The sequence below is a fragment of the Pleuronectes platessa genome, chromosome 22, assembly GCF_947347685.1.
Source record: "Pleuronectes platessa chromosome 22, fPlePla1.1, whole genome shotgun sequence".
NCBI lineage: Eukaryota > Metazoa > Chordata > Actinopteri > Pleuronectiformes > Pleuronectidae > Pleuronectes > Pleuronectes platessa.
The window spans coordinates 12,359,726-12,377,109 of record NC_070647.1 but is presented as its reverse complement, the minus strand read 5'-3'; the positions used below and the strand labels follow the sequence as shown (position 1 = coordinate 12,377,109).

The 17,384-nt window shown below is 43.4% G+C and overlaps 1 protein-coding gene across 1 annotated transcript in view; it reads right to left on the bottom strand.

The window, feature by feature from the left end:
* Nucleotides 1–14,190: 14,190 nt before the first annotated feature.
* The window catches only part of fbxl14b (F-box and leucine-rich repeat protein 14b), a 3,834-nt gene continuing 640 nt past the window's right edge, over nt 14,191–17,384 (bottom strand). Inside the window, exon 1 of the mRNA XM_053414745.1 lies at nt 14,191–17,384. This exon is cut by the window's right edge and continues 640 nt beyond it. Coding sequence (XP_053270720.1) covers nt 16,102–17,304 — 1,203 coding nt within the window. The 5' untranslated portion in view covers nt 17,305–17,384 and the 3' untranslated portion in view covers nt 14,191–16,101.

Here is a 17,384-nt window from a genome sequence, read left to right as displayed (position 1 = left end):
GGCTGTATTTTTCTTTTCACCACGCTCTGATTCCTCCTCCCTCTTATAGAGTATATGCATTTTTTAAAACCCTCCTACACACACACACAGACACACACACACACACACACACACACACAGTCAGGGTGCATACCCAGGGTAACCTCCACACACATGAGAGGAGACACACAGATGTTTTTGAGGGGAGCTGCAGAGAGGAGATGGGGGAGAGAGGACGGGAGTGAAGGTGAAAAACAAGGCTGGAGAGGTTTGAAAAGAAAACACAAGACAGAGAGGAGTAAGGGAAACACAAACAAATGGATACGGACATGGTAGGGCTAACCTTTAGCTACACATGTAAGCAAAGAGCATCTAATAGAGCATGCATACATGACATAAACAGACTACACACACAAACACAGACACACACGCATACACAGGGTGAGTGAAACATGAATAAATGATTTTCATGCACTGACAAAACCACCACGAGCCAAGACGCTCTCCCTCTCTCACACAAACACACACACACACACACATACACACACACACTCAAATGTGTGCTTCCATGTTGGCAGCAAATAGACACACAACATACAGTACACACGCAAGCGTGTACAATTAAATTACACGCATATCATCATGCAGGAAGCATGCAATGACATGGACATGGACATGCATGCAGGAACATAAACTTTAACTTGACATGACAGAGGTATTGACATCAACCCCCCCCCCCCCCCACACACACACACACGGACACACACACACACACTGACAAGTTCGTCTATTGTCAAATGCACAATACATGGAAATGGAAAACGTAGACACTGTATATACATAGACAGTGTACTGTAAATACATACATGTCTGCATACAGACTACATACATAGGCTGCAGAATTCTGGTTTTGTTATAATTTAAATCGAGTTGAATTTCAAAGGATATTTTCTAATTTATCACAATTTTGGTCTTTGTTAAGAGGAAAAAAAGGCAAACCATGAAAGTACTACCCTGTACTGACCCACTGGGCTTGCCGTAGTTCTGCAGCACTCATTTCTAATACCTCGAGATAAAGTGGTGGTGAACTTTGTTGTGTTCACAAGTGACTGCTTGTTTGTGTGTATAGCTCCATCTGACTCATTTTGAACATGTATACCATGTCCCCACATCTCAGCATTTACATTTTATCAGCACACGCCCAGAAATTGTTGTCAAAATGAAGCTTAAGTGCCTTGCTCAAGGGCACAGTGACAGTCGCTGGCGAGGGAAAGGAGAGTGGTTTTCATTCATTCGCCAGCAGCCATCTAGTGAAAACCGCACAACATTCACCTTTAGGCAACCACTGCTCCTGATATATATTTAAGTGCAAGCCGCCCTCAGCTACACACACACACACACATACACACACACAGGGCAGCACGGCCACACACCATGTGTACGAGCCAGATTTGGCTCCGTCCTCGTGTCTGCCATACGGTTGATTCCTCCCCGCTGCGCACACCCTGCAGGCCAAACACACAGCGCTCTGTGTGTGTTTGTTTGTGTGTTTGTGGGGGAAAGAGAGTATGAAAAGGAGAGAAGGAAAGATATCCAACGGAGAAGGAAAGAGGGAGAAGACAAATGTATATTGTATTAGGAAGATGTCTTTTAGAGGAAAAAATTCATGTTTCCACTTATTAAACTGTAAAATTTACTTTTCCTTGTGAGGGAAATTCAACCGTGTGCTAAAGGAGCTTAAGACTGCTGCAAATGGATTTGTCATAAAGCGAAGTTTCATTGATTCTGATCTTGAGAAAGGTTTCGCAAAGTGAATGTTGTGTCAGGAAGTAAAACCTCTGAAGACTATTCTAGGCTTTTTAATACACACCAGAGGTTTTGCAAGATGCTTTAACTGCAGCTCACACCAAGTTAACACCAAGCTTAATTTGAAGTTGCATCTTTTACTCCACATTCTAGACTTTTAGTAGGACTATAACCTACAACCTCAAAAGTACTAGTGACTTCGGTCTGCTCACAACATTATCCAGCACTGTGCAGCAGAGCCATTCATTTTCAATGCTTGTATATCCAGTTCTACAATACAGATGTTGTCAGTTGTATGATGGTTGATCAATGGACTCAGGATTAATGGAGATAATGTTCATCCAGGATAGGTGGTCAAATTTAAAATCTGCAATCAGATGGAATTAATTAAATATGTCAAAAATACACTTACAGCCTCTTTTTTTGACGATTGTAGTTTTAAACTCTTCCTCATAAGCAGAGAAAGACAAACAGAAAATATTTGACCAATCCCAGGTAAATCATTTGTGTGTTATGGCTCCTAACCATCAAGACACACTGGATGAGGATTATATCGATATGTATCGAACATCTGTTATATTGCTATAGATGAAAATATATAGATGGTAATTATTCTTCTATTGCCCAGGCCATTCAAAGAGAACAGCTGAAGTGTTGGATCAACTGTATTGAAGGAGCATGCAGGTGGTGAAACAGGATCAAACAGCTTGAAAACACACTGGTGTAAATACAATGTTTCTATATCTTAACTCTATATTCAGCCTTAAACCCTGAATGGTGCTTTTCTGTGTCACTGGATCAGATGTCCTCATCTGCCCATGTCTGCAAGGATTGTGTGAAAGTCGTGAAGAAAAAGCAAAGGAAAGCCTGCATAGACCTTACATGCTGACGGCACGTGTGAGCACATCTGTGTAGGCAGACGCCAAATGCAGTATAAACAGAGCCCATGTGTATTTTTGAAAATGCTCAGTGTATGCAGATCTTTGTGAAGGCGAAGGACAAGCGAGGCATGTTGAAAAAGCTCGAGAAGGCAAAATCGAGATGCTAAGATACACAAATCTGGAGGAGAGAGAGAGAGAGAGAGAGAGAGAGAGAGAGAGAGAGAGAGAGAGAGAGAGAGAGAAAAGGGGGGAGGAGAGATGGAGGGTGGATAGACAGCAGTCTCTGTGAACCTGCATAGACAAGCTCAGTCAGGCTGCTTTGCTGAGAGAGAGGGAGAAAAAGCAAGGATGTTTTGACAGCTCGGAGCCATCACAGCAGCAGAAGGCAGGCTGTGTGCGTGTGTGTGTGTGTGTGTGTGTGTGTGTGTGTATGCCTCTGTGGGTGCAGGTGTTTGTGTGTCTGTGCACGTACTGTATTTGTGTGTGTGTGTGCGTGTGGGTGTGTGTTTGTGTGCATGCACACAAAAGACTAAAGGCAGAGACAGACAGTGACGTTTCCTCTGAATCAGAGACAAAGAGGGAGAAAGGAAGTCTTGCACAGAGCCTGGATGAAGGACATATATAAAAAAAAGAGACCATATCTGTGTGTGGTGTATAGAAATGTGGGTATACATATTGATATGTGTCAGGCGCCCGCCGCAGGTCCCATCATGCATCATTCTGGCCGTGACAAGTAAAGCCTCCTCGTTAGAGCGCTGTTGATGAGCAGACACTGGGTCCAGATTGTTATTGGCGTTTTCCCCTCTTCACGTTATTTCCTCACATTTCTATCATTGTGAACGAAGACCGTCTTTGTAAGCCTCGTCCTGCTGTACCGACACACCCCTTCCACAGAGCAGCTCAGGAGCAGCTGGAGGTAAAATGTCTTGCTCAAGGGCTCATCGACTTGACTATATGTTGTTTACCCTCCCCCCCAATCCTTTAATTTGAAGAGAGGGAGTCTGATTCACCTCAGCTGCACTCTCCCACTCAGGCTTGGGACCAGCACTGATGACCCTCCTGACACAAACCTGCGACTTCTGCCTTCTGCCTTCAGGCCACCGCTGCAGCAGTTGACTGTAAATTGTTTCACGTTCAAACTCTTTTGTGACCCAAAATCTTCAGAAGCAGCCACTCCAGAACATCGAGCAACACAAACACGTACGACGACCATGTGGAATGATACAATTAAATAATTAATAGTTGATTTTTTCGCCACTTAGGAGCAGCGGTAACCAGGTACAAACAAATCATCATACAGCTATCTTGTTGGTATATATAAGATATATGTATTTGTTTCTAGTATTCACTCTTTTTTGCTCTGTTTGGGTCTCTACCAACACCTGAAGGAAATATCTGTCTCTTCAGCCGCTCCCATTGTTGCAAAGTGCTGACAACGACGGCTAGCATGAGTAGCGTAAGTAGCGTATTATTTCGGGAAAGTAAACAAACATGTTTATGCTGCTGTAAAACCAAAACAGGAGCTGATAGAAACTAAAAAGATCACTAGATTTTAGATTAGTAGATTAGAACTATTAAGTGTGAGATGGTAATCCTCTGTGGCTTTGTTCCTGCATACGACACCTCTTACATATATGAAAATATTGATTACAATAGCTTTAAATTTTGGGTTATCTGCCTGTAGCATATAAAACTATCGTGCACATACAAATGGTCGTTTTCGGAAAATCAAGCATTTCCCCGAGAAGCAGACTGAGGGATTCATCAGGTTTGTATAAGACATTTAGTTTTCTGCTGACAGTCTTTGTGATTCATGATTCTCATTGTTTCTCAGACAACCAATGCACAGGAGCAAACGGGCAAAGAGAGAGAGTGTGTGTGTGTTTGAGTGTGTGTGTATGTCTTTCTGAGGAGATGATTGTGATTGTAAGAGGCCAAATGATGGGAGCATTGTGTGTGCAAGTGTGTGTGCATGCTTGCATGTGTGTTAACAATGTACCTTCATGTCCCCTGTGTCAAAGCCCGGCTAAATAAAGTGAACCGTGGTGTAGTGTGTGTTTTTGTTTGTGTGTGTGTGTGGGTGAGTGTTGTGCCAGGCCAGATCAATATGAACTAATCAATAGGAGAAGACAGCTAGAAGGACCTTGGGGACGGCAGATACACACCAAGCGTACACACTCTCCCACAGACACACACAGAAACACACACGCACACACACAGGCACGCACACACACACAGGCACGCACACACACAGAAACACAGGCTCGCACGCACAGCCCCTCTTTGTATTCAATCCTCAGTTTCTCTCTTTATCTTCTTTCACTCCACCTCCCATGTCTCTCTCCCTGAGCCTCTCTCTATTTCTCTATTCGTCTGTTTTTAAAATCTCTTTCTTGCACAAACACATCAATTATCTCACTCTTCTCTTCAAGGCTACAATCATACACCATATGTCACTGCCTAATTTTCTTCCTCCCTCCTTTGTTGCTAGTCTCTGCATCTCTCGGCATCATCTTTGTTAGATTGTGAAGGCTGGTTGCTTCAGTGACTCAGGGACGTCAGGGAGCTCAGATGAATCTCCTTCGTTGTATAAAAAAAAAAGAGATCTGGTCTGACTTTCCGACCACGACTCACACGGCTCAGCATCAGAGCCACCGAACAAACCTGGAGCCGCAGGTTTGTTTCAAGTCCGGTCACATCTGTTGGAGCAGCAGTGGAAAGATGAGGTCTGTGCCACTCACAGTCGGGCAAAGCTGGCGGCTGGCACTCATCTGTGTGCAGCCTGTGGAACCTGTTCTGGATTGAATGTATACTACACACTCAATATACCTAAAACACATGTATGGAAGCAAAGGAAGGCCGACATTTGTTGAATTATTTTGAAAACAATCACATTTTACATGGTTTTAAATGAACTCTTTTGGAATTTCAAGGTAATTTTGTGACCCAAGAAAGAATTATTGGGTCATGTGTGAGTCAGAGTAACCTTTTACTTGAATTTTGGTGTCTGAATGTTACACATCCATTAATGTGTAACTTTATTGTTGACTTGTATGTAAATTGATGGCATATGGCATTTTTCCTAAAATAAGAAAATAAATTGCTAGTTGAATATAACATTTATAATATCATATTCTGTCGTTTATCCTCACTGGAAACTTATGAGTTAAACAACTTGAATTTAATTAATTTTTAAAGTTGGAATTACTTACTAAACATTATTTTCAGTAAAAAAAAATCATATTTTAGTTCCATACTTTATTTAAATTTTAACAAATGGTATTTTTTGATTAAATTCAATTAGTTATAAATTTTCTTATAATATTCCAAATACCATGGCTTCTTATTATCATAAAATATATAATCCCTCTTAAGCAAAACCTAGAAAATCCTGCAATAAACTGATGCTAACTTCAGAATAGTTTGAATCTCAGTGTATAAATCGGTATCTTCCAGACTTCTTACAGATCACATATGAAGCAATAAATAACTGAGTCATGTGTGAATAAAGCTTTTTACCAAATCCTGAATTGGCAGTCTGGTTATCAACACGCACACCAGAGCTCTGGACACTCTGGGGATGAGGCACTTTCAGTTCAATTCACTCAACATGCAAATTGAAACTGTAATTCATTTACAGAGAGATAAGAGTGCCACTCCGTCTCAATCACGCCTTTATAGATTGAATATTAAATAACATTTTGGTGGGAAATTTTCTCACGGCTTAAATGTCCAAACTCAAATTAAATACAGGTTGAGGAAAAGTTCAGAGCATTTTGGCCCATTAAATAAATCAATCTATAAATTCCCTGATTCATCACTTCAGGTTCCCTCTCATTCATCAGTATAAGAGTTCAGGGAATTAGAACATGTGAAACAATAGTTATATCAATGCAAAGCTATGTGGAGTGTAACTACTCAATTTAAACCCATTTATGTTACCCATGAAAACTGGTCATTTACATTGATTTGTATCAGCGTTGTTAAACGTTTGACACATTTCACATGTAATTAATGACCAATGTCAGGCATATAGTCAAAACAAAAGATTTTCAATTAGTTCAATAACTTGTTGGGCCTTTTCAAACCTCTGATTTGGACTATGCCTGATATGTTTGTCTCTTCGGGGACTCACAAACAAACTGTGATGAATGATTCTGGAATGTTTTTTTTTTTAAAGCTTCATTGAAATTTAATGCCAAACTGGAATGTGTTTTTAATGTTAAATCTTTTTGTTTAAGGAAATATAAATAATGATGATACAACAACTATTGTTTTGTAGATGTATATGGCGGAAACTGTCTGTGGTTTCCATGGCAGCAGTTGGCTGAAATATGAGCTGGTGCTGGAAGATGTGTTGTCAACTCTCATGGTGCGGACGCACAACTGACTGAATCTACCTCATAGTCCTGTGTAACATTCAAATTATATTATAGACCCGACCTTTTACGACATTAAACAATAAGGAGGATCTATGGTGCCGTTAACTTTATAATCCATTCAGAAAGTTGAAGCAAACATTTGCTGTCTCTATGTCAATAGTGCATAGACCTGAGAATGGTTTAAAGCCAGTTTATCTAAAGTTATGATGCTGCCTCATCCTCACATTATTATTATTTTCTCTCAAAATGGAAATGATTGGCTCATCATCACAAAACCTTCAATTAATAATGGTAGGTTTAGATTTTTCTGGGCTCAGCTTGTCCAACACTGCAGGTTTAAAGAGGAATTCTTTATCACATGCTCTTTCCACAACTCTTCTTTCCCCCTGTTGCCTTCCAAACAATCCTGACATCTAGCCCCCAAAAAAAGCCCCTGAAAAAAACCCTCCTTGTTAACGCGGTGAAGTCTCTCTGTTCCGATGCTCAGTGTCTCCTGTCAAACATGTGATAAAACCCCACTTGACTGTTGCTGCAGTTTCTCTGTCTCCCCTTTCTGCCCATTTCCCCTTTCTGGGAGAAGAGCATGACAAATTTTAAACTGAGTAAAGAGAAAGGGAAAAAGTTTCTCCTTATTGATGCTTGAATGACAAGCTGAACTGACAGGAAGGTACAGAGAGCCGGCAGAGGCGCAGGCACCAGCTGAGTGTATATGCATTATGCACATATACAGTATCAATCACACGTGCTCGCTGGAAGACAAGCACACAAAACACGCATCGCACCTCCCACGCTACCAAAACACTGCCTCACCTGACAAATTAGGATGCATGCGAGCCTGCCAGTTTTTGACATTGCAACTATCTGTCACGTTTCTGTCAGAGCCTCACATGGTTTCACATGGAGACAAAGAAAAGGCAGAACCAACATGTCCCATACACACACACACAATCACTCACTTACACTTCTCTCTTTCTCTCTCTCTCTCTTTCCACCGTCGAGTGAAGCAGGAATGGGGAGCAGAACTCAACGTTACACGCTGCATCATTTTCCGTCTCGTGTCGTAATTGCTGAGGCTTTTATAAAAACATGCCGCAACAGCATCCATGGTTTGATTGTGAATGAAGCATGCTCCTATATCAAATTAAAGATTTAGCGTGTTGGCAGTCGGCTGGCTTCTGACATTGATTGAGCAAAACGACCTAGAAGGGCTGATGCAAGGTGTATAAAATGTCATCCGGCTCACATACTAATCGCACAAACACCGGAGAAATCAACACAAAGCATCTCTAGCATCGCTAATTCTGATACACCGTACAATCGTGTGTAGCTCTGATTCCTGCAGAACACATAGAAATGGTTGATATCTGCATTTGTTGCCTAATGAGCAAAGGGCCTAGAGCGGTATATGACCTGATAACAGCATGTGATGAATTAATGAACAGAGAAGCTAATGAGTAGAGGGGTTCTCCAGTCTAGATGCTGGAAAATACACCAACACAAGTACTGAAATTATAACATTTTGATTAGCAATGAATTATTTGCATTGCTTTACATTATAATGTGAATATTTGGGTTTTAGATTGGTGTCAGATAAAAAACAAGCTATTGTACACGTCATTTTGGACTCTTGTAACATACTAGTGTTGTAGCTGTAGAGATTGTGTGTCTTTGTCTCATCAACTATTTGGTGGATTGCCATCAACTTTTCAACAGCTATCCATGTTACCAGGGTTGATGTATGCTAATGATGCGAATTGGTTCAAGTACCATCAGCAATTTTTTTATTTTTTTTTATTTTATTATCTCAAAAACAACGACTGTATCTTTCTAACATTGAGAAGAAATTAGCCGTAACACCAACTTTATTATTTTTCTTCTCTTAACTGAAAAATCATCAATAGTTATTCACCTGAGTGTTGAAAGATGTCAGCGTCCCCCTCCCTTTGCTACCAAGTTAAACTTTTTCAAATGGAAAGAATTACTTTTGACCTTCGTCTAAATTCTTACCTTTGTAGAAAAGCAGCTCATTACTTTCTGAGGAATGTGCAGCCGAGGTGTGTCTGTGTGTGTGTGTGTGTATCTGGTATCCAACTGAAAATAATTAGCTGGTCTGCTGGGCAGCAAAGTATGAGACAAGCAGTCGCAAGATTTTTGAATAAACATGTGTGTGTGTGTGTGTGTGTCTGTGTGTGTGTGTGTGTTTGTGTATGTGTGCATGCGTGCGTGTCCTCTGCCAACCGTTGTAGAAGTTAAGGCAGCATTTTGTATTTTGCAAGAGTTGTGTGTGTTTCTGTGTGTGTCTGTGTGTGTCTGTGTGTGTCTGTGTGTGTCTCTGTGTGCCCAGACGGTATTTTAACATGGGTAGCTGACTTCTAGCAGCCCACAGTTAAACAGTGACTCACGGATTCCTCTCTCTCTCTCTCCCCCTCTCCCTCTCTTTCTCACCAACTCAACCCAACTTTTTCTCATTTCTCTCTCTCTCTGCATCTCTTTTTCTTTCTGCCCCCTTTTTTTAAATGTTTTTACAACTTTCCCTAATTTTCTCTCCTTCCTCCACTGTCTTACCGCCCCCGCTCTCTTTCTCTCCCTGCAGGTTGGGTGCTGCTGACTACAGCAGACTTTAGGACAGAGGCACAGTTTTTCCTCTGCTCCTCCCCTCACTGTTCGCTGACTGCACCAGCCCTAAACCAGTAAGTTACAGTATAAATCATACCATGGTTCTCATCCTAAGTGCAATCAAACTGGTAATATAAAGACAAAAATGCATAGTTCAGTCCCACTTACACGGGGGGAAAAAACTGATCTATCACTTCTATTATTGATTAGATGAGATAAGCAGAAAGGGGGATAAGGTATTTCCAGATGTCAACTCCAGAAAAGGTCTAGAGTTTACAGAAATGTGCGGATCAGACGTGTTCACATTCACAACAACAGGAAAATATCCGGAAATCAAGTGTTTTTGTTTCTTTCTTCATCTTACATCATCAACACACTCACTTGCTCACATTTTCCCAAAATTTTTCAGTGCCTGTCTGACAGCAGCTCTAGAAATGATTCTGTTATACATGCATACACACACACACATACAGTACATACACAGTGATGATTGTATCCCCATAAAAAAACAACCAAATCCAAATTAACACCAAATGTTCTTGACTGTAGCTGCAGATAAAAATAAGTTTCCCCCCACCCACACACACAGACACACACACACACACACAGCCCCAAGGGCCCCTGGGACTTCAAAGAGCCGTCTACTGTACCTCAGCGACACCTCGACACCAGGTGCCGCAGAGAGGAGGAGGAAGGTTGGAGGGAGGGTGGAAATGGAAAAAATGAGGAAGAGGAGTGGGACAGGGAGGGCGTGCATTAAATAGGCAGGACGATATAAAGTTAGGGTGGAGGGAGAAGGAGAGGAAAGGGGGCGACGGAAAGAGAGTGCAGGTAGAAAAGAAAGAAAGGGGGATCGCGAGGCAGGTACAGAGACAAAGACACGGGACGAAAATAAAAGCTTCAGAAGGAGGAGAGAAATAGGTTGAGAAGAAAGAACAACAGGGATGAAAGCTGACCCGCAGACAGGCAGGGACCTAAAAACAGGCCAGAGAGACAGGCAGGCAGGCAGACAGGCCGGCAGACAGGGAGCTGTTGCAGCCAAAGACAGAGAGATGTGGGGGAGGGCAGTAACACCGAGCTGCTAATGCCCCCGCTGCTTTGTAGTGAAGAACCCCAGTTCCCCTTCTAATGGTGAACTGTTCCTTTAATGATGGCAGTAAAGCACACTCGTCACAGTTCAACTTTTACAACTTACCGGCCTAACACAAACACACGCACACACACACACACACACACACACACACACCGGCAGCAAAGCTCAAATGCAGAAGTAGCGTTTATAGTATGAAAAGGTTTTGTCACTGCAGCGACCTATATGTGGGCCTTTGTCTAATTTGGGCGCCTGCAAGCGTTTGAATTAGCTTGTTTAGAAGCTGTCAATCACGCAGACAGGCAGGATGTGGAGATATATTCTCAACATAAAGCCATTTGGTGACTGCTTTGATCCCAGCTGCCTTTACAGTTACACACACACATGTTTCTGTACAGGCTGCCGCTCGGAGACCTTTTAAGTGAACACAGGGAAAAAAGGGAACCCGGTGTCGGAGCCTCACTCGGTCTGTCGCGGTGTTCTTCCACGCGGGGGAGGTGGAGCGGAGCAGGGGAGGCACAGCGTCGGCTCTCAGCCTCAGGTGGTAGGTTTCTTGAAGCCATGTGGATGAACCGTGTCAGAACAACCGGAGTCTGTCATTGGTTAAAATGTCATAGTCTCATTTGAAGCTAAAGCAAGGAGATGGTTATCTAAAGTAAATCATACAAAAACTAAGGTCAAACCCGGTTGGTCTTTCTCATATGAGGAACGCAGAAGGACAACATAACGTTCAGGCAAAGAGTGGGGCCTGCTGAGAGCATGCAGGAGGCAGGCCGAGCTCTCGAGTCTCCTTGTCTTCCCAAGTTGACGTCTTTGTCTTCCGTCTACATGTACCGCTCCTCTTTTTCATCCTGAGATATTTGTATTCTTACGGTTTTGCATCCGTCGAGTGTTGGAAATATCAGCAAAACCTCCTCCTGCTGTATTCTCACATTGGCACACTCACCCTCCTTCTCTGATCTTTTACCAGAGGAATGGCACGAAAAGTTCTGGAAAATGTCTGGATCAACCAACTTGGATATTGTTTTTCTCACATTCAGTCACTCTGGATAATTGTATATAGTTCAGTGCATGTCTGAAAGCAGCTTTAGGGAGTTTTGCTTTGGACAGAGCCTGCTTTCAGTCTTGATGCTACACAAAGCAAACCTGTTCCTCACTGTTTCTATGCACAATTATGATAACTGTATCTCAAACTTGTCAACTAGAAACTGTGGAAACCGTTGTGCTTGTGTTTGAAGACTAAAAAGGAGAAAGAAGGGGTCCCTGCCGAGTGGTGTGGTTTCACCGGGTGTCATTTTGTGTGACTGTTTGCAAAAGGGAAGTAGAACTGTGAAAAGGTGTTGCACTCGCATGTTCAAACTCAGCAGCAGCAGCGTGCAGTATATCATGAGCTGCATCTACATAAGAGCTGAACGCCCAGCAGTGAAACTCCGGAGCTCCAGTCACCCTCAGCTCGCTTTATTCAAAATGCAAATTGAGACTGCAACCTATACGCTAATGGCCGAGTTTGCATTCTCCTCAGAGAGCGTCCGGCGGAATCGATTTCATTGAGAAAAAGAAAAGGGAAAAAGAAGTCGGTATTTTTGACAATGAAAAGAAGTGCTGCTTCACAGGTGGCCCGCTCCGCCTCCAAGCACCAAGGTGACCCAGTGTAAAAAACCTGACAACCCACCCCACCACCCTGCTGATGTGTCCTTGGGCAAGACACAGTAGATCCAGCAGAGCAGTGCTGGAGCCGAGCGTGACCTCTGACCTCCCAGAGGAGAGGCTGCAGACAAAAAGAGCCTTTTCCCGATGGGGATTAATAAAGTATCACATTATCATTTGAATGCAGCTGATCGTATCTGCGTCACTCTACATTTCAGCCCGGCAGACCTTTTCTGTAGAAACGTGTGATACGGCCTTGTCACGCTAACCCCCCCCCCCCCCCCCCCCTGTATCTGCAGCCCGAGGACTAAAGACACAAATGTCAAATGATAAAGAAACAATTGGTGACGCTGCACGCCTCCATTCTCTCCTTTCATTTATCTATCAAGCTTAAATTTATTACAATGTCACGTCTCTTTGCTTGGATTTCTCTAGCCGCCTCGCTGAAGCGTTCAGCCATGAAAAGGAGTAATGATAATATTATATGGGTAAAATAAGAAAGCCTATAAATATATGACATTTTTTTCTTTCGGCTCAAGCGTAGTTTTTTTTTTAGCCGTTTCAGGGAGAAAGTGCCACAAAATGCCTCGGACGACTCTCTCACATCTCAGTGTGCGCTCATTGCAGCGTTGTTGCACAAGACCAGAGGCCTGCAAGAGCAAACTTAAGAAACAGCAAACACTGACATTCTCTCATTCTTTCTTTCTCTCTGTCCCTGTGGTCAACAATCCCTCCGCTGGCCTTTATCCCCAAATCCCCATGGACAGAGAGTCAGGAGAGAGAGAATGCTTAAATGCTTTGAATGATGGTGTGGAATGCTAAAAAGAAGCGTGTGTGTGTGTGTGTGTGTGTGCGTGTGCTTGTGAGATGGTAGGGGGGAGCGAGGAGGAGGAGGAAGAGGAGGAGGGGGGTCTCCTGCCTGGTCTAAGATCTGGTATGCGTGACTGAACAAGAGGAGGAGAAAGAGAGGAAAGGGAGGAAAAAAAAAATCCCCCCACCACAACCTGCCTTCCTAACTTCTAAAGACAGACAATGGCTACTGGCCGGCCTGGCAACCCTCTGCATGTGTGTGTGAGTGAGTGTGTGTGTGTGTGTGTGTGTGTGTGGTGTCACTTCACACACAGAACACGTCCTGATGGAAAGCAGAGAGAGGGAAATCTGCTCTAACCAACTTTAGCTCTCATTACTCGGCACATGCAGCCGCACAGACGCAGCTCTGCCACATGTGACATAAAGCACAGCAAAAATTAACCGAAACTAAAAGCCTCAACCTTCTAATCAAACCATGAAATCCCCCCGTGTTCCCCCTCCTGAGCTCTGAGACCATGCAACCCGGCCGCCCTGAGCACCTTCATGATGCATGCGAGGATACAAATAATATAGAATAAAATTAAAATCTGCTTCCTATAATTAAACTAACTTGATTCCTGATAATAAACGCTTTGGTGATCATTAATTACACAGGCACTGCAGCCAAATGAAGACAGCAAGCATCCATTTTAAATTTCCTTGTATATAATGAAACAACACAACAGGCCCTTTTCCTTTTTTTCCAGCCCTTTTGAGAAGCAGGACCGGACTGATCTGGGACAATACTCAGAAAAGTGTGGGCGGCTATTTTAGAGCAAAGCATTGATATGAAATCTCTTATTGTAGCTTCAATATGGATAATAACCCTGGTACTGATGATATCAAATTACCTCATGGAAACACAGTTTTGTTTAAAACAGACACGATGGTGACAATAATGACAGAGCTACCCCTCCACAAAAAGTAGTCCACACCGCTCTTTTTCGTTCATTATATAAATATCTTTAATTGTTTTAACCGTAAGAATATAAAACAATTTAATTTTGGGATTTCTGCATTTTTTCATTTCTTCTTCTTCTTTACAAACACATAATATACAGTACATCATTTCATTTTTCAAACACACACACAGCTTGTTCAGCAGGACGCACATCCGTATATTAATTTTTCTAGCAGGTCATTTGCATTACATTAAAGCACGCACACACAGGCCCCCGTGTGCTCGTGCGCATTTGTATAAGTGTGTGTGTGTGTGTGTGCGAGAGAGAGAGAGAGAGGGAGGGAGAGAGAGAGATGCATTCCGCTTGTAATCCGAGACGGGGGAAAGAGAGAGAGAGAAAAGAAAAATAATCGATCGCTCCTTCTTCTATAATCATGTTTCAAAATATATTCAGGGTAAATTGTCTTTTATTCAGGGGAGAGATAGAGAAAAAGAGGAGGAAAAAAAGACATGTCCATCCCCCTCTTCTTCCCTCTGGAGCAACATGAATATGAATGCAACCTGTGTTGGCATCAACGTGGGAAAATAAAGAAGAAAAAAAAAAACAGAGCAAACCCTGATTCATTTCGATCAATAAAGGGTTTTGATAAGACATAGAAATCACTTCAATTTGAAGTACGACGCTCTGAACAACATCCACTGACATTTATTTCCCCCAGCATCCCTTATAATAAAATACCAGATACCCCTATAATAGGTTACACTTACATATATTGCGTTTAATAATGGCCTGCTCATACCAATACCTCATTTTGTATCTTAAAATATTCCTCTATCTAGTGTTATCATAGGATGACTACAGGTATTTCTTTAAGGGGGGAGCTGATAATCTTGTCTCCTTAATATGGATCAGTTGGAACATAAATGTTTGTTAAAGTTGGACTTCATCCCTAAAAGATGTTGATAAAAAAAAAAAAAACTCCTGTACACAAGCAGATTATGTTTTTTGCATAAAGTAAACGGTCTACATTTAACCAATCGCTTTCACTTTCTCTTTCTCCGGGAAATTGTTGCTGTTTATTTGTGGGGGGTAAATTAACAAAGGTAGTTAGATCGAGTCCTGGTCTCCTTTCTCCAGCTCTGCTGGCGGAGGAGGGAGGGAGGGAGGAGAAGGGGGATGGGGGAGGGGGCAGACACAGTCCCTTTAGGCACATTTTCTCCCAGTCTCTCATTCTCGCCTTCCTTCTTTTCCTTTTTAACAGTATACACCCTTTGAAAACAACCACATACGAGGTAGCCAAATGTTTCTTTAGGCGTGATGGCTGTAGCGGAGATCAAGTCGTAAATGTTTCAAATCCAGACTCACTGTAAGAAAAAAAATAAAAGTCTCCTACTCAAGTTTTAAAACCTCACTTTGCTTTTAAAATAAAAAGGGAATCCTGGCGCCAGATTGGATGGATGCGAGTTTAAGCTTCAGGATTTCCCACAGAAGCAAGTGTCAGTAAATGCAGCTGATTATTCTAATAGTTAGACACCTTTAGAAAATGTGTGAGGGGAGAGGATTTGCATTGAAGTTACTCCAGTCCAAAATCAGACTTCCAGAGATGTTAAAACTCAGTGCGAGATCAAAACAATTGCTAGCATTGATTTGCATGAGGTTACAACTTAATAAGCAGGTTTTAATTCGTCCTCTCGTCATATGAAACACTAATTTAGATCCTGCAAGGCCAACGGATAAGAAACGCAAAACATTTGGACAGAAAATCCCGGTCACATGGGAGAAGCGCACCTTACTCAGGAGGGTTTTCTCTCTGTTTAAAGAAGAAAAGATGTTTCCCCTCCCATCCACCACTCCCCTCTTCATTCTCCGCATGTCCCTCATCCAAAAACTAAAAAGAAAACACACACACACACACACACACACACACACTTACAAAAGAACATTTTCAATCACCTCACTTTCTCACTCTCTGTCATCTGCCAGAGTCCCAGGTTCAACACTTTAAGGCAGGGGAGCTGTGTGATCCTCTCCAGTCCCCTCTTGGTGATCTTGGTACATCCATACAGGTCGATGCCCGCCAGCTGGGTCAGGTGGTCCGCTATGAGCTCCAGCCCTTTGTCCGTGATGCGCACACACTGTCCAATGTTCAGGGTCCTCAGCTCGTGCATCTGCCTCACCATCCGGTTTATCCCGTCATCAGAAATGTGACATGAGCACAGGGACAGCGACTTGAGCTGGTACAGCCCCTGGGCGATGTACGCCAGGGTCTGGTCCCCGATCTTGTCGCAGAAGGACACGTCCAGTCCAGAGAGCCTCAGGGTGCCCATGGCCAGGTGCATGGTCCCCGTGTCACTGATGTTGTCACAGGAGCGTAGGTTGAGGCTCCACAGAGAGGCCATGTGGGAGAGGTGGATCATCCCTGCGTCCGAGATCCCCCCACAGAAGCTCAGGTTCAGTACCCGGAGCTTCGTCAGCCCCTTGGAAATGTGCTTGAGTGACAGGTCCGTCAGTTTCTGACAGTCCTGGAGGGTCAGGTACTCCAGGTTCAAGCAGCCCTCTGCAGCGCTGCGGGTCATGCCCGCCAAATGTCCAATCCCCACATCCGAGACATGCCTGCAGGACCTCAGATTGAGGCTCTTGAGTCTATGCAGGCCCCAGGCTATCAAGAGAAGCCCAGTGTTGGTGATGTTGCTGCAGCCACCAAGCTCCAGCACCTCCAGGTTCTTCAGATACTGAGCTATCCTGCCGAGACTGGAGTCTGTGATCTGCTTGCACAGACTCAGGTTCAAAACCCTCAGTGATGGGATCTCTTGCACGAATGCATGACCCAGCCCATTATCTGTGAGGTTGTAGCAGCCGGACAGGTTGAGGGACTCGATGTTGGGCATCCCCTGGATCACATAGCTCAGGCTGCGGCGCAGCGAGAGGATCTGGACCCTCCGTATGCCCCTTGCCTGGAGGCTGGGGAACAGGGAGGGATTGGCTCGGCGGAGGTGCAGCTTGGCCTCCACCCCCCTCCACACCGACTTGTGGTAGGATGCATCCCTCCAAGCGATGCACACTTGGGCCACCCTGCCTTTGTCCCTCACGTCCATATAGCTGAAAATCATGGCCAAAATTTCCGGGAAGAGGCACGAAATGTGCGTCTCCATTGTTTTTCAAAACCCAGGCATATAAGAATTAATACTCCTCACCTCCAAGGCTGAAAAAAAAAGAACCAACTCCCCCCCTC